The following is a 26,018-nucleotide window of genomic DNA, read 5'->3' as shown; positions in this document are numbered from 1 at the left end:
CTCTAAACAAAATAGGCTTACTTTGACAAGAGACTAAACATTTCTGCTGGAATTCAGGGGTAGAATTGATATGGGGAGCATGGAATGGGGTGGTAGGGTTGGGGAATGTGTGTAGTTACTATGCTAAGGGTAAAGGAATAAATGCTGCTGCTTCTAAATCTACTTCTACTATATAACTACTTATAAAGCTTATAAAAAAATAGGAAAATCAAAAAACCAGATGGACCTTAAGGCATCACACTCTTCCTGGAGAACTCCAAGATGGCACGGGATAAGATGACAGATTTTTCCAGTGTTACTTCTTACAAAACAAAACAAGGGGTAGAAATAAGCAGACAGTTTTCCCAACTTCATAAGCCAGGGATCGGCTCTGAAATAGTGCAACGCAATAATTTCAAAAATAATATTAAAAGAGAGTACTGAAGTAACAAAGGAGAGAATCTTTTTCTTTTGTCTTTTGTCATTTCAGGTATTCAAAGTTGACAACAAAGAATTGAAGATGGTATCACAGTACCAAGTGATCAGTCAATAAAGCAGACCAGTTCAATGCCAACAAACTTTAAATATGTATAGCGAAAAAACAGTCTATATGCCATACTGAGCTATAAATTAGTTACTACTGTTAAGAATAGATATTTCTGAAGTTAATTAAGAAAACACTAGAAGTACACTAGTTCAACAATAACTAAAAGGCAAATAATAAGGCTAGGATTTCTCAAGACCTGACAATAAAGAAACATCTAAGATGCTCCATATAGTTCTTGTCCTTACTTCCATCTAAAAATATCCATTTAGATATCAGTTTAGCAGGATAAAACCCCTACTTCTTCACAAGATACATCTCTACACTGTTGAAATAATGGTTATTATAATGTTATGGAAGACAAAGTGTTTAAAAGAAAGAGGAGGGAAAGGTAGAGGATGTTCCCAGCAAGAGCAAAAATGGTATAATGCTTCTGACAGAACTTCCAGGTGGGTCATTAAACTGCTAAAAGCTATTCCAGCAGAAGCAAACTTTGCAGGCTCAGTGACACACATCCAGCCTTTAGTCTTGATCAGAAAGGGAAAAATTCAAAATCATGGTTATCAATCCAGGTGAGAATCAGGAAGAGGAAGCTTGACCCTTTTAAGTTTAGTGAATTTATATTTATCCAGAAGCACATTACAGTCAGGCTGAACAATCTTGATATAAAAGGTATTAAAATCCACCATTTAATTTACCTTCCTGTTTGAATGCCATTTCACCCTAAGCAAGTGCAAACATCTCTGCTTAGATTCTCTTCCAAAAAGCATGACATGTATTTTGCTGCTGCAGGTGCCAAAAAGCCAGCATGAAAAGCTTATCTTTAATCTTAAGTCTCTGAATAGCATCTTGGTTTTTTTTCCCCTGATCTCCATAGCTATGCTAAGGGTCAATCTGTAATTGGCAATTTTTGTGATGCATTCATCTGTAAACATGCTACATGGACTGGAAAAGTGGTAATAAACTGAATCAGAACTTTAAACCATTGATGGAAAACAAATTGTATCAACAGAGATAAGCAAGACAGAAATCTGAATCACTCCCTTACTCCTTGCTCAAGTATTGACAGTACGTTTTGCAGTTTACCTTGAGTGACTTCAACTGTCCAGATTGCCATCTTAATAACTGCAGCTGTCCAAAGTGACTTGAAACATGAGCCTGATCAAAATCTAAAATTTAATGCTGTAAGTACTCACATGCCTTATGATACATTGAAGTGCTATTCATCAAGTGTTGTTTTTTTAACATAATACAAGATGTAGTAATGTTACAAAGCAAAAAGAAGGGTGATCTCAGCTCTCCAAACAAGCACTAGGGAGCACCTTAGATCTCTTAATCCCAGAGTCCTGACCAAGAGCATTTCAGTATCCAAAAAGAAGAAAATTATTGTATTAGTAAATGGGCATTATTACAGTGTTTTTCTTTGTAAGCAGTAAACAGAATGTTCTCCCACCCAGAAACAATGTTTGGTTATTGGGGTTTGGGATTTATTTTTTTTTTTGTTGGGGGGGCATAAACTAAAAGCATTTCTTAAGGAATGCCTGTCTCTCTTTTGCGTTCTAGAACATGAAAAACATTCTAGTGTGATTGCAGTTTAAAAAACAGTTCAACAGGAACCAGAGCACGAGCTCCACCTTCCTCCAGGAAAACCTCAGAGCTACCCACTATGATCCAAATCACATTCACCAAGTAACACATAAGAGGTACTGGGCAACAAATTCCACTGCTTACCCATGACCTGGGCGCTAAACCCAGGACCTATGAGGCTCCACTGACCCTCAGAACTCATCCAGGAACAAACCCTCCTACCCAGGCCTAAAAACCTCCCACACTGTCCAGCAGCAGAAACCAGCAGGGACAAGGAACAAGGTGAATTTTCCATGGTAACAGAATCAACAGGCCCAAGATTTTGCGACTCATGCTTACGTGCGTACTCCCAAAAACAAAGCAGGATGTCTTTGTGCAGGTCAGTGGTACGCGAACGTAGGTACAATTTGCACAAGATTTTTAAATAAAACCTTCACATGGAATTTAAAGAAGAACATCCATGTTCCAACAGTGCATTGGTCCCTGCTGGCTTTGGTAAAGGAAGGAAATCTTAGAAGGTAAGTGCTTAATCTGGCTATAGCAGTAGAGATGGCCACAGGTGACCCTCCCATATGGACTTCATTCCACTGTGTCACACAGCTCAGTACTTCAAGCTGAAGACAAACAGTCACTTATTACATTTGATATGAAACGGACTCATTCTGTGCTTTTGAAGATCCAATGTTTTAAAAGCTGGTATTCCATAATCAGCCCTGGTTTTGTTTTCCTTCAGGGGTTAATAAAAAAGCAACCACACTTAATAGAAACAATCTCACCAAAACAGAGTTCTGGGTTCATATAAATCTGCTCAACTGTAACAGTCACAGGTGAAGTCATACTGCATAAAATAAAACTTACTATTGTAAAAACATATTATAAAATAGTAAAAATTGAGATGGCAGATCTTTACCCAGTCATTCAAACCCAGTTCAGGCATTCAATCCCACACATACAAATACACAATCACACAATCACTCCTATAAGTGCAGTGATGCATGACTTGAAGTGAACAGCCTTCACATTGTGTTCACAGCTCTGATGAATTCACAGTACTTGTTATAGAGTACTACAACAGCAAAGTTACTGCAAATATCTGAAGTAGCTAAGTTTGAGGTGTTCAAACAGTCCTCGCTCTCCCTGCAACATAACAATTTGCTGGGAGATACAGGTAGGAGATCTCACACTCCTTAAAATCTGCTGGGTGCTTCTCCCAGTGCAACGGAGGAAAAGTTTCACTCCCCAGACTTGCTCCTCTAACACAACAGTTGCTGCTCACTGACAAATATTTTAAATGGAAGAAAAAAAAAGCCTAAGAGGCAAAAGGTGAAGCACCCAAGACAACGAAATAAAGTTCTAATCTGCTTAGCTCAGATTGCATCCAACACTTCGTATCTGACTTAAACACAACTATGTATTTTGACAAAAACCAAGTGATCAGTAAAGCATAAAAAGTTTTGCCTGTAGAAACACCTGAACTGCAATAACCTCAGACTGGCACCTTCCATAATGCAGGCTTAGTGTAGCTGTTCAGCAAGATGAAAACTAACATACATTCCTAAGTCACTGAATAAAACCACAACAGAATAAAGTGCATCCAAAAAACAAAAAATAAAAGGAGAGCTGTCATACACTGTTTCTGTTTGCAAATGGTTCCCCTAAATTAGCAGACAAAGCATTAAAGTTTTATAGCCTTACCCACATGCACTGGCGTGTTAGGAAGGCTTTTTTGTTTGGTTTTAATGACAATATGAGGACAGAAGGAAATTCTCTAAGTTTTAGAATACAAACTTCAAAGGAAAGAAATTGGAAGATTTCAGGGTGGGAGTGGAAGAAAAAGGGAATTTTTCACTGGAAATGCACAGTAATAGAGAAGTGAGGAAATTTAGGAATAAAATGCAAAAAAATCACATATAAAATGGTTTCTAAACTTTGAAATGCTACAACACTGCATACAACCTTCAGAATTTTTAACCTGAGTTTCAGCAGTTGGCATTAAATAAATTTCTGAATGTATCTAAAACTTCCAGTGTAATATCAGTAGGGATGATCAGGCTTTCACAGAACTGCAGCAGTAATTTTCAAAGGGCACCTAGACAATGTAGAGATTGTCTTCCACACCTTCCACTAAACTTTAACAACAGTTTCAGCACTTCTGAATGTTCTGCCATTTGCATCTGTCCATGTTATTTACAGTGACCATGATTATCAATGGCACCTGTACAAAGAGCTCTTGCCCTGTCTAGCCTCGTACCTGTAGCAATTTTTAAAATGTAAAAATGCCTATTGATCATCAAAGCAGACAACAGAAGGAAGAACTCAATAAATAGGTCACTGATTTTCAAAATGTTTGGTAAGATCAGAATCACAATTCAACACCACTGATGCCATCAGTATATTGCAATAACTAGTTGCACGAGTTCCCAGTTAGCAGAGGATGACAACACTCCATGTGACACATATGTCACACTCTAGTACTCTCACAAAAGCACAAAATACAGTGTCTCCAGACACTGCTTCAGTGCAGTGAAGGACAGGGGATGCCACAAGAACCAGGAACCTGTGTTTTGGCAAGTGAGCATGATATACAATGAGCTGAAAAACTATCCAGATCTAATGTTCATTCTCCTTCCAGTCGTCACCTATCCAGAATTTATCACTCTATACAAACCAAAGGGGCAGCCAACAGTTCTTTTGATCACCCAAACCTTCTGACAATGAAGCTGAGGAAAATAAAATCAGTCATTACAGTAAAAAAAATAAAAATCGACATGTCTGAGTGTTCATATTAAAAAAAAAATCTAAGCACAAGGCAATTTAAGAACTTGCAAATGAATACACATCAGACATGAACACTGTTAACAAGCTTTTTTCTCTGATATTAACTGACTTGTTTATGGTACAATGTTTCCCTACTCCACCACCAACTTACTTATGGAACTTCATTATTTACCAATTCCTGCAGTTATGAAATAATTGATACATATCAAAAATGAAGAATTCACTCAATGTTATTCCAGCACAACATGACCCCAACACAAAGAATAACCCATGTTTTAACACCTCCTTCTCTCTCACCCCTCCATCCACGAGCAGAATGCCAGGAGCTGGAACAGGGACTGCCATTTTAGGGATGCCATTTTCAGTGCTGGTCTGTGCCCATCAGTGTGAGCCATCACACAGATCCTAAAAGAACCACGACCTCCTGGTAGCACAGAGGAGAACATACTGAATTATGTTAATTACTTGTGGTGCTCAGCATCCTTCTCTCTCAAAAAGTCATAAATTAAATCCTAAGTTAATTTTAGCTGGAAGTTTGCTGCTTTGTTTCATACAAGAAAAAGGGGGTTTATACCAAAAGCCCAAAGTTTTCTCCTCCCTTCAAATTTAACAAAGGTATTAACAACCCCTTCTCATCTTGGCCTGTTTCCATCCTCTGACTCTAATGGCAAGTATAAATTATTGTTTCAGATTACCTGAGGTTCCAAAATATATACATATATATATATATAAAGGAAAAAAGCAGCACTGGGTAGTCTACAACACCATGAATATGATATGAATATGATAACATTAAAAGGACAGGCAGCATAAAGAAAGTTATTTCTTAAGAATACCTTGATACAGAATGTCACACTGAATAATAAAGAACGACAGTTCAAGAGCAGGGTAACTACTAAAGGGCAGAGATAAGGAAGAATGTGCAGCATTCAGAGAATATTACAAAAACTGAAAGTGTAGCTGCATATAATTGCATTAAGGGATGTTAAAAGGCAAAAGAACTAAAAGGACAGCAATTTTTTTTTTTTTAAAGTATGACTGATTTCAAGTAATTTGGAAGAAATAAAGGAAAGGTCTGCCTTTATTATATGAAATTGGATAATGCTAGAGATCTGCTACAGATTTTAAAAACCAAGCTACCAACAGGAAATACATCAGACTGGAATATCAAGGGGAGAATTAATAAAACTTATATTAGTCTAATCTCAAAAAGGTTTTTCTGTATTTAGGAGAGAATGACTGCATCGTCCAGAACAAGCACTGACACTCTCCCAAATACCTCTAAAATGAGCCTATCTCTGCCCACTGAGTACTGAAGAAAAACAAGGGAGTCTAGGCTTAATAATGTATTCAGCTGTATGTTGAAGAATCAGGCTTTGAAAAAAAAAAAAACAAACAAAAAAACCCAACAAAAAACCAGAAAGAATTATATAAAAAGGCTGTAAATCCATAACTTAAGTTCTGATAAGGATAAACTGTCATAAGATTAACTGAACTGCTCAGTGCAATCAATTGTACCCACGAGTCAAGGGGAGTAAGAGAACAAAGAGCTGTACCAAACTTAAATCAGCAATTTTATGCAATCAATTATAAACAAACATTAACAGACAGCCTACAAGGAACACCAACAATGTACACAGAAATAGCTGAGACACAAAAGCTCATCTCACACAGCTCTACCAAAGGATGCAAAAAATCCCAAACTAACCCTTAAAAACCCATAACAGCTTGGAGAAGAACATTACCAACCAGAAACGGAGCTGCTGAGCAATCCAGCCAAGGATGAGTCCAACAACCCGAGAGGTTTCTGCCAGGGACCTCTTCTAAAAGTATTCAACAACTGGTTTAGTACTACATAGAAATCATAAAGCACAGGGTCCCCATTCCCCACTGCTCCCCAAAAATCTCTTACAGAAATACACTTACATGAAGGTACTGTTAATTGCTCTGATTCAGATCAACTGCATTCTTCTTCCAGAGACACAATTGAGAGAAGGGATTTGCCAGGCAGAGTTTCTTTAACATTTCATTGCAGCAGATTAATACTACTTAAGTGTTGCATTGCTCAAGCTTTGCTATACAATACTTAAGACCAAATTAAAGATTTGGATCACATAAAACTGAAGAAGTTTCAAGTGAAATTTCTGTAGGAAATAGTTTGTACTCTGCTGTAGCAGACAATCTCTAGATTTTCCTTCTAATGTCTGTTAGTCTTTGACTCTGTTCTTCTATTCTGTCATTTTGTACATGTTATCTCCCATGCTAATAAAGTCCATCTGGCCCCCTGCTTCCTAATCAGCTACTGAAGATCTCTCACAACTGTACAAACTGCAGCAGCAGCTGGGGCTCCAGACCTGCAACTATAAATGTGAGGGAAAGAAGTGAAGGTGCATATTTGCTCCCTCTGTGTTATCAGTAAATTACTTCCCTAGAACCAGGCCTGTGGACAAAATAAAGAGGGTAGGTTCTTTTTTCCTGTTTATTTTTGCTGGTGTTCAACTGAGGAAGCTTTGCTGAAATCAAATAAAAGCTACAAAAAAAAAAAGCAGCAAAAAAAAATGTGGTCCCTTAGCCCTTGTTGGTGGCAATAAGACTACTGGCACCCACAAAAACTGCTTTCTTCAACAGCTTTACAGTAACATCCAACCTTCTGCTGCTTTCCATTAATTAAAAAGAGTTTCTTATGGCACAGCTCTACATTGAAAGGCAAATTCTATTCTAACACTGCAGTATCACAGTTTACCATTATGCCTGAAAGACTTAGAAATTCTTAGATTTCAAGGGAAGGATTATGAGACTGGAAACAAATTTCTAGACTGCACAATTTCAGACTTTTAGGGAATTCCTTGCACATTCCACACTTGGAGTGTAATCTTCTCAACTTCATTCAGTGGAAGAGACCTGCAACGTTTCCCTGGATCTCCCCTGAAAGTCTGTACATCACATCACACTTGAACAAGAGAACTATAGGAAGGTGGATTATGGCTCTTCTCCCTCTTTCCAGAAGTCACTGATTTGTGCCGACTCTTCACTTAAAGCATTATTCCCTTTTGTCTACTCAGGTTAGCTTGAATGATGTTTAGTCTCACCAAAGAACTTCCTTAGCAGTCTCACAAGTCTTCATCTATATAAGACACTTCAGTCCAATTCTTGTAAGAAGCTGAATTGTGGGGCACCCGTGTCCACATTACAGAATATTTTTCTGCTCACAGGGCTACAACTAGCAGATTCTCCAGATTCTACTGCAGATTGATTTGCCTGTGTCCACGTTTACCATTATCAGTTTAGCAGTGGAAAACTGCACAGGGGAGTGACACAAACCCTTACCCGAGGCAGACATGAAAGTCATTGCACTCCCTGTATCACTCCATCGGGTAAATGGCAAGGAACAGAATTTCTGGTAGAGAGACAGCAAACTGGACAAAACAATCCCAGCACCTAATGACTTATTACACGTTTACCTTTAAAGAAATTACAATTCAAGGTGTTGAGGAGATGACAAGAGACGAAATGCACTTTAGACAAATTGTATTTTAAGAAGGTATGTGAAAGGGCAGAGAGCAGAGATGTAACTACACAACAGGAAAGGCTCTCTGTTATTTGCATACACTTGCATACATTTCAGGATGGGGATTTAGTCACAAATGAGGAGGGATGAGAAAAGAAATGAACAGGGAAATGTTTTTATGAAAATACGGAACTTCCATTTGGGCAGAAGAGGAGCTACTATTATAAGGATTTAAGCACAGTGATATCAGGAATATGACAGACCAAAACTCAAGGCAGCATAGGGGAGGTTGGAAAGAAGGCTCAGCAGATGAAATAATTACAGTTTGGGCAAGGACATTGAGAATAGGATAGAAAAGAAGCACAGGGGTCTGCCATGCAAGCTTTTCAAGAAGACAACAGAAAGGAAAAAAACCCACAGGTCCTGAGAATTTGGTATATATAAACACACTTTTGATGCTTTTCTTACCTGTACCGTCCTTGTAAGAATTGAGTTAACTCAGGGACTAAAAGATCTAAGTCTTCTCTTACTGGTTTTCTCACATGTGATAATATTAAAACATTTAACAACTGCAATTAACACGTCACTGCAATTACACACCATTATTAGGAGCAGAAAACATCCATACAAAGGAAGGAAATACCGACATTTCAGATTTTCCATCTATATCCAGCAGGTTTATTAAGGCACTTAATTATTAAAATAACACAGAAGAATCAACATCATAAACTATTTTTCCAGCCTAAGTGTAGGAGCAGACAATAAAGAGTCAGTTTATGAGAGCAGAGCTGAGGATAAAACTTAGGATTTACAAACATAAACGAAATTACAAGCATAACAGAACTAGTTTCCTGGAAATTCATGCATCAAATGCAACAGCACATTTTAATTTATGAATCTGGAGACTTCACATCGTCGTGATAAATGGATGACAGTAATTTTTAAACCTAATGTCAGTGGGTTGTAAAGATTAATACCCACATTCCTCCTTGCATAAATTAACTATCCAAAACCGATAGGCTGAGACTGATTCTCTGTTCTTACGAGGTGTAACAAATCTACGAACAGCAGTATCATCATTTATAATGTCTCATAATTGCAATGACATTTTCTATACAAGTCATTAACTCTTGCTCTCCCTTATAAGGAGTAGACCTCCACTTAAGCTATTTGCAATCAGACCACTTTTTCACTTGTAAAGGCCTGATTTCATTGGTTTTTTTCTTCAGTAGTTCTAGTTCTCCTTTGAACACACATATGAATAAACAGCAAGACTAGAACACGATGAAAACAAAACAGAAAACCTGATTCCATGAGGATAGGTGAATCTGAAAAGGAAAGACTAATACACTTCAAAAAGTAAGAACAGCATTATTACCATATACATTTTATTATTATTAAATGTAATTTATAAGCATTTTAAAAAAAAGGGAGGGGACCCAAAAATTGACGAATCAACAAGAACAAAAAAAAAAACCCAACCTTCCACATGCTCACAATTTACTCTTTTTGATCTGCTACAGAATTCTCCTTCCCCCAGTGCTACACCAGAGAAGTATCACATGTATCACAGTGGGGCAGAACTGTCCACACACAAACATCCTGTTCTGGCAACCACACAAGTGGCTTGGAAAACAGCACAAGGAGATCTTTCCATAGGGAGCTCAGTTCCTTCCCACCCTCTACCCACAGCTCCCTTACTCAGCTTATTTTAAGGACAGAAACATAAAAGTCTGGATTCAAGAAACATAGGGACTAACCCACTTGCCACTCAGCTCAGTGCAAAATTTTTGTGGTGACACTAAAGGGAGTTACACTGTACCTTGGAAACGCCCACAGGAGAAACTCAGCCAAAAGTAACCCAGAACAACTCATCTTAATAACATCTTACTTGTCGTCCAAAGCTCAGGTGATGCTGTGTGAAAAGTTCATACAAAATGTACGTTCCAAACCTGTTTAAAGTTGGGAATATGTATTTTGTGGTTTACATGATGCACCTGGTAGAAAAATCTGACATATCAATCCGTCAGAGATGCAATTTAAAATAAACTTGAAAAGTAGGCAATTCTGTTGTACGATTTAGAGTTCTGAGTCACCAGAATTACTAGGGAAGGTGTGTTTACTGTATTTACAAAGAAGTTAACTATAATTTTGAATACAATTTTAGCACTCCAGTATTAATCACTTCCCTCGCCAACCTGAAAGATGCAAAGTCGGTCAGGGCTGCAAACTCAGCCATCCAACCCAAATGTGAAGAGCTGCCCAAAAGAGCTCAGTATCCATTTTGAAAGTATGTTATTTTAAAACTATTTTTCTCCCATGTTGCCATGTGGCATAGAATACTATATTCTGCAGAAAGAACAGACCCATTATGAACCAGTTCTGGTATTCCTTTCATCTCAAGCGTGACACAAAACACTCAATGTACATTATCTTTCCTAATCACTTTTCTGGAAAAGGTAGATACTATCCTTCTATTACACTTAACTTTGCTGTTTAGACACTTTTAACTTTTCTATTTAGACAACTCTTCTATCTACTCAGAGCAATGTGAATGCTTTGCTCCCTCAGAACACAGTAATGGTGCTAACACCCTGAGGAGTAGACCAAGAGTGGCTTGTACTTACAATTACTCATTACTTCTTTGTATATGAAGGTAATAAAAATTTAAAAAAAGAAGTCTTCCCAAAGGGAAAAATCTACTCAGCAGATCCTCTAAGAACGAGCCTGACACTTGAAGTTCAAACCAATTAAATTAACATGTGCCAGAAGGTTCTACCAAAGCTTACAAAAGATGTTCTGCACACAGTTTAAAGAAAATACATGAATATTTACTTTTTCTGGGCCTCATCACATTTAGGCCCACACATCATTGCTACCTGAGTTACAGGTTCTGCTTTTACTCACTGTGAAATGTTGTCAATCATTCAACTGTGTTCAACCAAAGAATGTAAAATACAGCAAAAAGCCATGAGTCTACTCTGCAATGAGCAGCCACCTGATGACTGATTTTTTTTTTCCACAGTTATTATTGGAATGCCTAATTTTATTCTTCGAGTCAAGGAAATGTTGAAAAAAAATATCTGAAATGTGGCATTTAAATGAATCATAGCTGCACAGTTTAAAAGAGATGCTTTGCTCAATGAATTTCAAAGAAGAATTTTAAAACTGAGGAGATTTCATAGTAAGTTAAAGAAATTCATGTATTAAATTCATTAGCAATTGACTTGTTTCATCTCTTCATTGACAGCTCCAGCAACACCTGCAGAAATTTCAGTTTTACCCCAACAGGAAAGATTTGTCCTAAAAGCAACAGGAAGGTTCATAAGTGGAAAAAGTAATCCTCAGGTTATGTTTTTGTGTACTAAGATGCTGAGATACCTGTAGGAGAGTAACTCAGTGGATAATCAAATAGCACTGTTTCCAGTAAATTCTTCTCCAGTGAAACCTAAATCACTTGCTAGGTACTTTTACCACTGTAAAGGAAGGAGAACTTCCATGCCCTGAGGAAAAGTCTGCATCCCACATCAGCAGACCCAGAAAGGGCCTGAACAGGCATCTCTGCTTATGGTTTCTGCACTGTAATATCCACACCCTGATCACAAGAAAAAAACCACCACTCAAGTTTTTGGGACTCCAGTCCAGCAGCTTCCAGTCACCACAGTAGAGGTGATATTTTTGAAGATACCCAAATAAACTTCAGAGCAATAAATACCCAAGCTCTGTCTCCCTTTAAGGACAGAGTCTACCCCCATGTTTAACGAGCGAAACGTAACTTGAACTCAGTTCTGACTTTATTTACAATGTTTTCCAACTATTGACATCTGCAGTCATTTTCCACATTGCTGCATAAACCAAATAATCCTAAAAAATGGAACTAAGCCCAAAGGATGTGCCCAGAGAGAAATGGGAAAGCACAGGGTCCACTGACCATAAAGAAACACTGAAGTTAAACCACATTTAATGAACATGAGGCAAATTTTTCCTTCCTTCCCAGTTTACACTACTTTAAGAGAAGTCAAAAAGGTAGAATTATACAGATTTACAAGTCCTTCAGAATTAAAGATTTCTAGGCTATGCACATGAAGGTGTATGTTAGCAGGAGCAACACAGAAAAACAGTGCAACTGAAATGCTTTTGTTGAATACTTTTCATCACTGAGGGAGGAAACTTCCTTCAGAACTGGGATCTTTCAACTGTAAGAAATGAAGCAACTGTTTTCTATCTTCTGTTTAAATGCTGAAGACACTCACTGCTTCAGTAACTACAGTTTACTATCAAGGGTCTCTTCACTGAAGAGATCTGCAAGTACAGTTTGTGTAACAAATATTTGTAACATGGAAAATTCCACAAATTCTACTGTGCATTCCACAGTAACAGGAGAGTGTCCTGTTTAAGGTGTATGCACACTCATCTGTACTTCCTCTCTTAGAAGGAGATTCTCACAGCTCCAGAGAGGATTTTGAATCTGAAGAGGTAGATGAATCTCTTGTGAGGATGCACAAACGTGCCCCTGTCACACCCATTGCACTCCCTGCAGCTGATCTGCTCAAGGAACTTCCACCCAGCTCTACATTGTGCAGAGCAGAAATATCCAGTGTGTGGGGACATTTTAAACACAAGCAATGGTTTCACAAAACCTCACACAATCTAATCTTCCCCTGGTTTCCTACTGACAAGTGATGAAAAGTTTTCAAAGCACATAAAGGAATGATTAGATTCTGAAAATTATCATACCTGATACAGCAAGAAAATCATCAATACTTGTTATATCATCCACAGCTTCAGTAAGAACATGGATGTGATTCTCCCATGTACTCCTATACATCTCCATGTTGTTTTTCACAACTTGACTTTTTGGTCTGGCAGCAAGAGCTAAAGCAGCGTTAATGACCTGTACCAAAAATAAAAACAAAACCCAACTAAATAATTTTGTCTTCAGAAATCAAATGTTATGTTTTACTTAGCATTGCAGAGCAGCATTCCTGTTCTCCATGCAACACCTTTGCTCAGCTTTTGTTTCTGTTCTCAAGCAGAAATATCAGTCAGATGTTGCTTAGGCCAACTTTCATTATGGCTTCAAAAAGCTCAATGGAACAGGACAGCAAAAATCCCAACAACTTATTTTTGGTTGGAGAATTCATATTGTTCCAAGTTTGTAGAATATTAATACAAGGAGGTTTTTACTTACTCACACTTCAGGCACACACTCAGCAGTACAGCAAACATCACCAGTTTTGAGTTAAAATCTTTTTTTGTTGATGTTGTATCTATAAACATTTTTTAATTAAACTAACACATATCCCAGGTAGAAGCTGAACATAACCCTTTTTCATCTTCCCAATATTGCTTATTTATCAAGGGGAGAATGATTTTAAGACTACAAAACACAACATAAAGCAAAATACGGGAAGAATAAAACCAACATGCCCCACCAATCCTCAGTGCTGACAGTACACATTCATGAAACATTCCTGCATATTGTGCCACTATAATCAAGTCTTGGCACCAACATATAAGAACTAGAAAAATCATCTTCTAAGGCCATCTGATGTGTCCTTACAATAATAACAATCCTCTTGACCCTGTTCTGGATAACAAGCTAAATCTGTAATCAGTTTTGTTTGGTTGGTATTTTTACAAATCACATGAACTTACAGAGTTAATGAAATTTAAACAAATGACAAAATTACTAATATTTGTGCTCTCATAATGAAGAAACATACACAGCTAGGTTTTCACAAGACCACTGCTGGGATGGAGTCTTTTTTGCTAGTGATTTTGATGAGGAAGAATAGACCACATCCTTATTATTTTACCAGGCATGGAGAAGGCAGAGAGAATGTAAGTACAATAAAGAAAAGGATAAGATACCTCCACCAATTCCACAGGAGATCAAAAAAAAAAATAAAAAAACCCCCCAGAATTCTGTCCCAGAAGTACAAACATAAAAGCTTAAAAATGTTTTATTCTCCAAAAAAAAGAAAAAATCCAACAGGCAAAACAAATTTGAAATCGGAAAAAAGTGGACAGGTTGTTTTAAAAATACCTGATAATAAGATCATAGGGAATGCTCTTTAAAACAAGAAAACAATTAAAAAAAAAAATCAAAAGCACCTCAAAATCCATGACTGCCAGCGAAGATTTTGGCATTTTGGCTATGAAACAATCTTTTTACCAAGTACAGCTCACCAAGCCATGCAGCACACACCTAATAAAGTCTAAAGACTCATTTAAAACAAGTCTGATTTCAGGCAGAATCCTTTAAACAAAACCACTGACTTTTGAAACAGCAGATGTTAGAAGTGGGTGATGATACTGCTCCAGCCAGGCCCATTAAGGGCTTAGACCTGACTACTCTTTTTCCTTTTTTAATTTGGTTTGTGCTAAACACAGGGCTTGCCCCATCATTTTCAGACATCCTTTCACTACAGACTTTCAGTACGTTTCATAAAACCTTATTTTATCCATACTTCAGTTCTACAAAACCTTCAGCAAAAGCATTTATTGGCTGTATCATCTGGCACGAGATCTGTCTTGATCATTTATGGTTCTGTCACCTGAAAAACAGCAACAGCACAGCAATGCTGACACAGATGACACGGGGGATCACTGACACCTTATCAGAATGTTGAGATTAAAAACAAGTCACCAGGGACTTTGAAGCCCAAAAGACACCAACGAAGTTGCCCACATCCTTGGCATAAGCAAACTACTGTCAAAAACCTTCTGCCTGCGTTCCCACATGCACTGTTCAGAAACAGGGTCTCTTCCTGCAGACATTTATGCTTGGAGAGCTAATTGCTTCTGGCTTCTCAAATCAGTCTACAGACCACACAAGCTGCTGAAGGCTTTAATTTCTATTTACATGCATTGCTTCGACTGAAGGCTGTGTAAGGACTGATTTGTTTTTGTTTTCATGAGAGTTAGAGCAGGAAATTAAAGAGATCATAGGGGTCCCTTTCTATAAAGATAAATGTTCAGCATTTTCCTGTTAGAGCATTACCTTTGTCACTAAACACACCCTTTGAATAAAGACTTCAAGGTAGGCAATAACATGCAGTGCTAAAATCAGTCTTGCATGATTTGCCATTTCACCACTAACACAAACTACTTCCTCTATTTATTAAAACAAATGCTGGAAATTCAAAAGATGTAACTAAGCAGTTTACAAGCAACTTTTCAATTTTGTTACCAGGAGCTGTGGTGATGGAGTCCACCGCTGAAGATTTCTACTGGGTTGAAGGTGCTTCACCAACAGGATAAAACACTTTTGTTTCTAATCTCTGAATAACTGCAGACTGTGGCTATTGCAACTCACTTGGTAAAACTAATAAAAAAATGTACAAATGAACGAACTAAAGTAGGAAAGGGCCTGCACTAACACACTTTCCCTTTCCTTTATCCCATTTAAAACAAACTGGAAGCTCACTCCCCAAAAATTGTTCTCCCAGGTGTAGACTAGAGGCAAAATGGCTTCTCATTAATGCCCAGTTTTAGCTCCCAGGGATGGCAAACGAGGAAGAAAACATGGTGACTCCAGACTTGCCCACAGACCACATTTTTAAAACAATTGTTCATTTAGTACTTCAGGAGTACCACTGCTGGGAACAGCACATACCACATCCTTCAAGAACCCACGGAAACTCGCCCAGGACAAAAGCAACCCAAAAAGTTTCAGCCCAGTGCCCAAATCTCTTGGGTCGAGAGATGTGATGTTGTTTCTATATGAAGTGTAGAATACAAACACAGAAAATTCAGTGTAGTAATAGTGCTCCTCCATATATTTTTTAAAATAACATTAGTGGTTTAACCATTTTAGGAATTAGTAATTTTAGAAATTAGCAGAAAACTGTTCCCTTTGTCCCTGAGAAAAGACTCGTTGTTTTTCAAGGTACAGGGCACACTGATAAGCATTTACACTTCAGTAATTTATTCTACTCTATCTTAGCTTTGCTTTCATCAACCAGAACACAGCATATCATCAGGGAAAAAAACCAAACAAACAAAAAACCCCACATTTTGGTAAACACAAAGAACAATCTATAAAGCAAGCAACTCTCTTAATGTCACTACTTGTCACTACTCCAAAACTATACCCAGAAAACATGCAGTAGAGCAACAACAGGACAATGTCTATGTGCACAAATATATGGAAAAGAATTAGAAAGCAGAGGGAAAGCAGCTAATTAGGGAATTTTTGTTACCATGTAAAACACACCCAAAAACCCAATCCAATGCCAAACCCTGTATATGTCAGGCATTTTGCAACAAACATTTCGAGCTTCCATCAAGTGGAGATCCAGCCCAGATTTTGTTTTTTAAGGTGTGAACTGCATAAATCTGCAGCAGGCAGGAAAAAATACTACTCATTTAATACAGAAGGAGAACTGCTCTGCCTCTGTTACTCTGAACATTTGAGTATTCCACAGCTGCACAGAAGAAATCACCTCCAGTTTCTCTATTTCAGTATCAATATCAAAGATACAATAACTTTCCACATGCAATGCAATATATTAAAGCCCATTTCTGTTTGGCTCTACAGCAGCTCCCCCAATCCTCTCCTAAAAGTAAGACATTTGCAGGAGTTGAGAACTTCACTGTTTTCATTCCTATCACACTTAATCCAATTTCATAGGATCAATTTTCTAAGCCAGGGGCTCAAAATTTCACCTCAATAATTCTTAGGTCACATTGGTCCTGTTTTCATTCACCACACTAACTAGTTTAGGTTTTAAAATGCATCCAACAAGACTGGAATACTAAACAGGTAATTTCTAACTTTTCTGTTTAAGCCTCTAATAAGATATATGAAAGTCAAACACTATTTCTGGTTGAATACAATAAAGTCTTTTTCTTACTCTATTTTCTTCTTTGTTTTGGTAGATTTATCAGCTTGGCCCTGCCAAAAGTCACAATGAGACTGTGTGAAAAGCTGTTTCAGTATCAGAACCAACATCTTTTATGTTGCCAAATCAACTTTTATCTTGTCAAATGCAATAAAGAGGTAAACTGCCTGGGAAGATCACCAAAACTGTTAAAAAATGTAGTCAACTTTATTAAATGGGTGAATTTAGAAATCAAGATGACCCCAGATATCTCTGGAAATGAAGTCCCAAAACCTTCAGTAAATGCAAAAGCTACAGCACAGGCAGGCAGCACCCTCATCTAACAGTACAGAGACTGCACTGGCTCACAGTCTGACGGGCTGAGGCTGCACAAGAGCCCCAAAGCATCAGCCTAACCACCTAAATAACACAAACCAGAGAATTCACCCAAGGCCTCCCTCAGCAAATTTATAGCTAGAAGTTAAATCAGTTGTATTATACACAAAGGCAGTTAATCCTGAATTAAGTATTTCAGGTGACACTGTTCCTCATGGTTCCCGAGGTAAATGGTTCTGATGTTAAATATCCTATGAAGGGAAGACTTCACTGCACTTTGAATAAACACGGCTTCCATAAGCGTGACAACACCTACATTCCATAGAACAACTCAGATTGACAGTAATGAAACCAAAATCCTGTCATATCTAAGCTGGAGAGCACACTATAGACCACATGTCTTCGTTTTGCCTGGGAACCATGTCAAGGTGAGGGATTAAGAGCCAAGCAAGGTTCCTAAAGCTTGGCTAAGCCCAGCTGTCCTGTTGCCTTTGTCCTATCTGGAGCTGTCCCAAAAGCCATGATCCACAACACGTATGATTTAGACTAGGTATTTTTAATGTGGTCTAAGAAACTTGAAGAGATACCTTATCACATAAGTAGAACGGAGATTTTAAAGCTCCTTTTCCTGTAAAAAGAAGAAAAATCAAGAAAAAAAGAAAAAAAAAAAACTTAACACGAGGCCTTTCACAGTCTCACCAACAGGAAACTAAGCTGCAAAAAGTTTTAGCCAGTTCCTTAGGCTTCGTGGGGCTTAGGTTTTCTACCTCATTCCAACTATCAGTCATGGAGTAAATTTACCATCTGAACTGACCACAAGAAACAATGAAAGCAAAACTAATCTGACATCACTGCTTCATCACTGCATCCCGATCTAAAACTGAGTTACAATTTGTCACTGGCCAATTAAAAACAGCCTTCCTGTACCTTATTACAGCATATTAGGCTGTTCCAATTCCATCATTATTTTTTTCTCCATTTTTATTTCTGCACTGCAGATTTCAAAGTTCAGGTAAATGTTCCCAGAAAGCTGGTACTCGTCCTGCTCACTGCTTGGGCATGACACTAGTTGCTAAACTAACAGTTCTCAAATATATCCTTGGACTCCTGAGCAGAAGTTAGATGAGGACTGCATTTACTATTATTAGTTGTACAGCAGTAACATAAATACGTCCTCATCAAGGACAGGATACACCATATTCTACACACTCCATTGAAGGAAAGCCACTCTCAAAAAGTTAACAGAGCAGTGACAGAGGATTATATAAATTGAGGGAATCTTGAGGACAGAGCAACATGAGGACAGTTCTAAGATATCCTACACACCTCCTACTATCCAGCTTCTGAACAGCTGGTTGTTACATAAAAATACAGGTAAGTTAAAATGAAATCTGAGGCATACACAGTACAAGAAGCTTTCAGGGACCTGCTCCTGTGCATGATGGGCTAAAAGGGGAGCAAGGCTGGGGAACAAAACAAAACCAAAGCAAAGCCCCAACAATCTCACAAAACATTCATGCAGCATTCATGCAGTCAGCTGAAGACTACGGCACAATTACTCCTTTACTGTAGAAATAATTTGGAGCCCAACAGACATCCACCCTGTCACATGAGGGAGGGAGGTGAAGTTCAGTGAGATGGTGCCTTTAGGTAAGGATGAATCATCCAGCTTAAGGTCAGGCAAAAGGGGACAACACAAGAGTACAAAGTTCATATGCAGGGTGTGAGTAACATTACAATAGAATACTTTTGTAGTGTTTTAATTAAATAAAACAAGGGAAGAAGCAATTACAGTGATATGGCAGTGACTACAGCAGAAGAAAACTAGAAATTCCTTAGAAATAAAGTAAAAGAAGATTCTGAAAACTGTTAGCCTCTCTACCCAAATCAATAAAAAGTCTTAATTAATAGCTGGAGTTTTGTTTGATGATTATCTTTTTTGCAGATGAACAGGAGCTGGCTGCCCAGATTTACATTCATCTGCACCTCCAGCAGATTAATTTCCAACAAAATTAAGAGGGCAAATACATCAACTTGACACAGTAACAGCAGAGCCCAGTTCAGACAAATATTTCACAGATGCTAGACAAATTTACCTCCAAGAAAAGAAGATTCAGTTCTGCCCTAGTGTAAGCTGCTACAGCAAAGTTGAAAGAGCTCACCCCAGGATATCCCCATTTAGCAATCAAATCAAAACAAGAACTTGTACACCCGCGTTTGGGAATAAGTATTCTCAAACCATTTTACCACCTGGGTGAGTGATAATAACTCAGAAGTCTACATGTAATCACAGTCTACGTGTAACGGTGTACAATTCCAGGTGATGGGGGAGAGAGCGTATTTAAGCTCCCTCTCATTCTGAGCTGAATTCTCCAACAACTCTTTCATTCATCTCACTTTTCGCAACACGTGGACCCTGCCTTTCAGTCACCTACACCTTCATAAGCCTATGCCATCGATTTTCTTACAATCCTGCCCCTACAGGAGGCTGCTACAAAGGTCAGGGTGCCACAGTTCTCCTGCTCTACTGACAAACTGAAGTTAATAGTCATTAAGAAATACCCTACCACAATCAATGCACTGTGCTTTCTGCATGTAGTATCATCTCCAATTACATGCAACAACACCCCAAAAGCAGCTACCACATCACAAACAAGAACTTCAGAAACCTGTTTCTGAAACGACAGTCTTTTCTATGTAGAACTCAATTCAGCCTTAAGATCTTGTTTTGAAAAGTGTGGGGTGCCCAATAAAAAGAGGCTTCTGACACTGAATTTACATTTCTGGTTGTTTCACATTCAGCCTCTCATTTTCTTTTCTCCACTGGCCATGCTATGCCCCCTTCACTCACCCTGAGCAGTAAACAAACCTACAGGGACTAATATTTCAAAGAGATTTACACGAAAAGCACAATTTCTACAAGCACAGGCAACTTTGTTCTTCAGTTTTTACTGTCAAGTGGTCATCTACTTCACCCTGACCTTCAGAATACTGACATGTTCATTTGCTCTGCATGGATGGGGTGTTCATCTCTAAGAGAAAGACATGGATAACTAGAGAAAAATAACATCTATACAATAGTATGTGTATGGAAAATGGATTGTACTCAACCTAGAGTTGAGGAAAAGCAGACTTTTAGCCACACCTACCAAAAGTTTACCGCTTATGCATAGATTACAAAGCTTTAGTACCAACCTCTAGTGCAGGAATGTCAAAAACAGGCTCACAAGGCAAAGTCCGGATGAGGACTCTGCTTGTCTCTAGTCTCACCAAATTGCCAAAGAGAACAGTCTGCAAAGCTGATGTTCCTAAAGAACTGCTCGTGTCCATGGAGGATGTAAAATGACACAAAACGCTCTTCATTTGCATGCAGGGTTAATGTCTCCAAGATCTGATACATGACTGAGAATCCTGGCAGCAAACATAAAACTAACTCGTGTTTCTTAGCATTAAAACTGTGCATCTATCATATATACATTAATAAAATCTCTTAGGAATAAGAATTATTTTGTACCTTATTATAGGATCACTAAACGTAGTTAAAACTGGTAGGTTTAACTGCCACCCTGCTCCCTGAAAAACAGTAACAATCCATACTTGCTCCAGTGCAAAATCACCCAGAGATTTTGGAGTGAAAAGTTTTGAGCTGAATGTAGGTTGGAATTCCTTGGGAGCCAAAAGCAAAGAAATTATTTCCACTCTGTTTTTCCAGTCTATAGGATAGTGGGCTCTACATTCACATAAATAAACAGAAAAGTAATTCAAAGCATCGGACTTGACCACAGATTTTTGCTACTGGAAGATGAAACTTATAGGGTCCATATTTTTATAGCTAAAGAAACTACAGTGGGATGTTGTGAGACACTGGACCAGTAAAAGTATTGTTTTATTGTTGGGGCAGAACCAACTCAGGGCAGCGGAAGGAAGGGCCTTCCACAGGATTCTTTGGTGGTAGCTATTTTTCTCTTAATATCTTTTCCTGATCTCTTTTCTCTCTCCAGCTATTTACTCCTGTTTCTTCTCTTAATCTCTTTCTTTCTTTACTCTTTTCTTAATCTCTTCTGGGTAACTTAAAACCAGTGGGCTGTATTCTGCTAAGTTGTGTGGGTGCTTTGTGGAATGCTCTATGTTAGTTGTAGGTCACCCCTTTTAAACCTTTGCCAAAATCCTTATTTCCTCCTGAAATTAAAAGTGTCTCCTGGGAAATGTGTGGAGGCTTTCTCTCTTTCGGCTGTCTCAACATATTAAGAACCAAATGCTCTGCAAAAGTTTGGTGGGCGAGTTCTTGGAGTCTTAAATGTAATTTTTAATCCCAATTCATTTATGTAATGTGAACAGTTTCTAAGCATACCTCAAGAAGATTAACTGGGGTATGTACACAAGTAGCACAACAAAAGAACACAGAAAACTGATTTCTGAGCTTTTAAAAGTTGTATTTTTTCCCAAGCTATTACTAAATTAATCATCTCACGCTACTTCAGAAAAGAAATTGCACTGCTTGGGACTGTAAGGAAGAAAACTCGTGTCCAACTGGTTTTGATACAAGAGAACCTGAGGTTTTTCTTCCTTCTCTCAAAAATGATCATCTGAATGTCTAAAAACCAATCTTACAGGTGGGATGGAGTAAGTTACTTGACATGACACGGTCTGGGAACCACCTGGCTGGGGGGGCAGTTCCCCTGGCAAAGGACCTGCCTTGAGGAGAAGGCTGTACACATCCCACGGGCCCTCCCAACCTGAACTGTTACTGTTTTCAAACATAGTTACAAAACAACTATATGATACTTACTTAATTACTGACACTGATTCCTTCAGGGGCAAGAATGACTCACTTCTCGGGGATACTCTAAGACAGGTAATAGAAATGCAAACAGAATGCAGCAACATCATGAAATATTATTTCCTGACACGAGAGTTACTACAAAAGAAACCACAGAAACATGCTGGTAGTCTGCTATTTTTGTTCTTTAAACAAAAAAACCAAACACACAAACATTTTGTGGAGCTTGTTTCTGTCAAGCTGTGCCTTGTACTTCTCTTAAAACAGTGGGGGAGCTTAAATATCCAGATATGCCCAAGCTCTGTAAGAAAGCATATGTATTTACTACTAACTCTAGAAACAAACTTGCAAGCCAAAAAATCCCACTATAATGATAAAAAGGCACAAGATTATGTGACACTGTTGCTTTGGCATCTGCCATAAAAAGCTATTAAAATAACAAAGATATGAAAAAAACCCATAACAATTTAAAAGCTTTGAAAACTGAGTATCTTGTATACAAAATATTTAAGCATAAAATATATTTCAGTCAGTATAATTAAATAAAATTGAGATCGTGTTGATAACAGCCCCAGACAATACAGACAAATTCTACCCAAGAGCTAAATGCATTTCAAGAGGAAATAAATTACTGGCTATATTTATTAATAAAATCAACTTTAATTGTTCTGTAAATTTAAAAGGTGAAATCTACCTCCACAGAAAATGTCTAAAAGGAGATGCAGAGTTAAGGAATACTGTTTAATCATTATATCAAAAGTGACATACAAGACAAAGCAAGACTCTACTTCCACAAGAAACACTTCTGAACATAGGAAAAGTTCCATCCACAGCACACTTCTCTCTTTCACAACATCCTGAAAAACTTCTACCACAGCAGCATTATCCAGTACTGATAGTTATGAGGATTTAGGCGTACAGGTGCTATGTGACCATAAGGTTTCACATTATATTCAGAACAGATAGGACACCTACTGCTTCAGACAGACTCAAAAAACCCAACAAGAAACAATGACGCAATAATAAGAACACTGCAATCCCTAGAATACTACCTGCAGTGGTAAAAACACTTAGGGCAAATTTCGATCCAAGACAAAATGTCAAAGTCCTATTTGCAATCTCTCTCTACCTTGGCAGAAATAGGATTTAAAGAACTTACTCTATGTTTCTCTTTCTTTCTCTTATCCCACAATTTAAAGCAGGAAGGACGGATTGCACCGGAGGCACTTGCTTTGACTGTGACATAATTGACTATGTTTGGTAATAAGCTTTAGAAGTTATATATGGGTTTATTTGTTCTGAGATTATGAGGCAACTTTAAGCTTTGGGAACACATAACTGAACAAAGTAGAGATATATTAACCCACTGTTCAAATCTAGCAAAGGCCTTCTTGTAACCCACCATTGAGGGAAGATTTAATTTCTACATTGTTATTACAAGCTGCTGATCATGGAACTTGCGAATAAATTAAGAGCGCACAGGTAAAGCAACCCCTCAAGAACAAACAGAATTGTGGGGCAGGGGGTAAGCCAAAAATTCTACAAACATTATTGATCTGATACTCCAGGCAAGAAATTAAATAAAATCCTGCCTGGCTTTTATCTCTGATGTCTGGGCAGTGGTTGCCAGCAATACACAGAAATATGTTCTTATTACATCGGGATAAAGTTTTTGTACTTCATTAAAAAAAAAAAACCCTGTGTAATTTCACTCAGAAGCATACCTTCTAACTGCTGAGAGGCATGGTGGACTCTTGAGAAAGAAAATAAAACCAAACACAAATCCAGCCAAACCAAAACCACACGCACCAAACATCCCTCTACAGCTCCCCCTACCCCTGCACACACCTATGCCTTGCTTTCATACAGGGCCTGCACACGTATTTCTGAATGCACGTTGAACCCTCCTACAGAAAAAGCACACGAGTTATCTTTAACAAAAGGGACATTGCCATTATTTTAGTTTCAAGTGTTACGGAAGTGGAAAAAAACTGAAAATGCAGTAAAGTATTTAGCATTCACATTTGAGTGGACAGTTACTTTGTTTTTCAGAGACAGATGACAGAATAGGCTGAACACTTAAAGACTGCTTCTTAAACCAATCCAACAGCACCTCCCACCCAGAACTAATTCACCTGACCTGACAAGTTAAACAGACAGCAAATTCCAAAATACGTTGGGCTTTTTTGCATGGAATTCATCATTTCAGTTCTGTACCTTCACTTTCTCTATCTTGCACTACTGAAACCAAAGCAGCAAGAATAAACAAACATTTCTGGTTTTGCCTTGTGAAGTACAGCATCTGTAAATGACCTAGGGGACGTTTTGGATATGATATTCAAACCTACAGGGATGAATTTCACAAATCCCCTATTTTATTTCAAGAATAAAAAGTCCATTTTTTGACCCAAACAAAAAAAAAAAAATTGCTATTCCTCAAACTGTATTTTCTGTATTAGATATACACCCATTATCCAGGATATAATTTAGGATCCAGCAAATCATAACACTGGTAAACTACTTCCAATAATTTTAGCTGCAGTCTTAACACGCTAACCAAACAATTACTTTCTTGTATCCATAGTTTGTCTACATGGGGGACAACAAGATTCTGCTCAGAAAGCATAAAACAATTCACCCAAGTCCATCAAGCCTTGAGCAATGCATTCTAGAATAAAATTCTAATTTCAAGATATACAGATTCTTGAAATGGAAGGCTAAAATAATCCTCAAGACTTACTGATACATCAACCACAGACTATGCTGAGTTGGAAGGGATCCACAGGGATCATCGAGTCCAACCCTCAGCCCTGCACAGGACCTTCCCCAGGAGTCACACCCTGTGCCCAGGAGTATCATCCCAATGCTTCTTGAACTCTGGCAGGAAAGAGGAAATAAAAAAATATTCAAAACTGAGTTCTGCTAATAATTTTTTCCTTTGTTATTTTATACTCAAAAGCACACTGGAAGTCCTGTCTTCAACAGTGCTGCATCCAGAACTGGAGCTCAGCTCCCTGCAGTTTGCTATAAACAGATTGCACTGAGAACACAAAGTCTCTTCATGGAGCAAAGCTTTTTAAGGATGATTTTTCTACATTTCTACATTTTTCTTAAGCCGTGTAAATGTTCTGTCACAGTATACCAACACTGCCCATTATACTGGTATAAAACTTATCAGCACCAGAGATAGCTGGGTTTGCTGATCAAACTGGGATAAGGCATACTGTCAACAGCACAAGCTACAGTACAGCTTCCCAGAGGATGCAGGCATTAAGAAAAATCTCCATGGGAGTTTACAGTCTCAGGACTTGATCTCAAAAGGAGTTCAACAGAAAAAAAATCCCCATGTTTGAATACAACAGCCATAATTATCAATTAAATTAGTTGCATACTCAAATTACAACGTAAAACTGAAGTTTATGTCATTTACCTTCTGTGTATTGGATTTCATATCCAAGTAAACCTTTAGTCCGATTTATAATGGAATGCATATAAAATAGAAAGGTCCTTATGGATTATTCATTCATGCACCGAACTTTATAGAGATGAAATAAAACTGTATGAGACCTGGAACAATTACAGTGTAACTACACTGTAGCTACAGTCTTTGAATACGTGGTAATATGAACACACATATGGATTGCATTTATATACTGGGGAGGAAAGGACATCAGTAAA

At 38.0% G+C, this 26,018-nt stretch overlaps 1 protein-coding gene across 11 annotated transcripts in view; it reads right to left on the bottom strand.

The window, feature by feature from the left end:
- Window positions 1–26,018, bottom strand: part of CTNNA3 (catenin alpha 3) — a 438,877-nt gene that overhangs the window by 114,511 nt on the left and 298,348 nt on the right. For all 11 annotated transcript variants that reach the window (XM_017826101.1, XM_017826103.1, XM_017826104.1 and 8 more), the window contains one exon: window positions 13,134–13,290. In XM_017826101.1, the coding sequence (XP_017681590.1) occupies window positions 13,134–13,290 (157 nt within the window). The remainder of the gene's footprint in view (window positions 1–13,133; window positions 13,291–26,018) is intronic.

Source organism: Lepidothrix coronata, unplaced genomic scaffold (assembly GCF_001604755.1).
Source record: "Lepidothrix coronata isolate B3197 unplaced genomic scaffold, Lepidothrix_coronata-1.0 Scaffold124, whole genome shotgun sequence".
Lineage (NCBI taxonomy): Eukaryota > Metazoa > Chordata > Aves > Passeriformes > Pipridae > Lepidothrix > Lepidothrix coronata.
The sequence above is the reverse complement of the archived record's forward strand: the minus strand, read 5'-3'. Positions and strand labels throughout refer to the sequence as shown.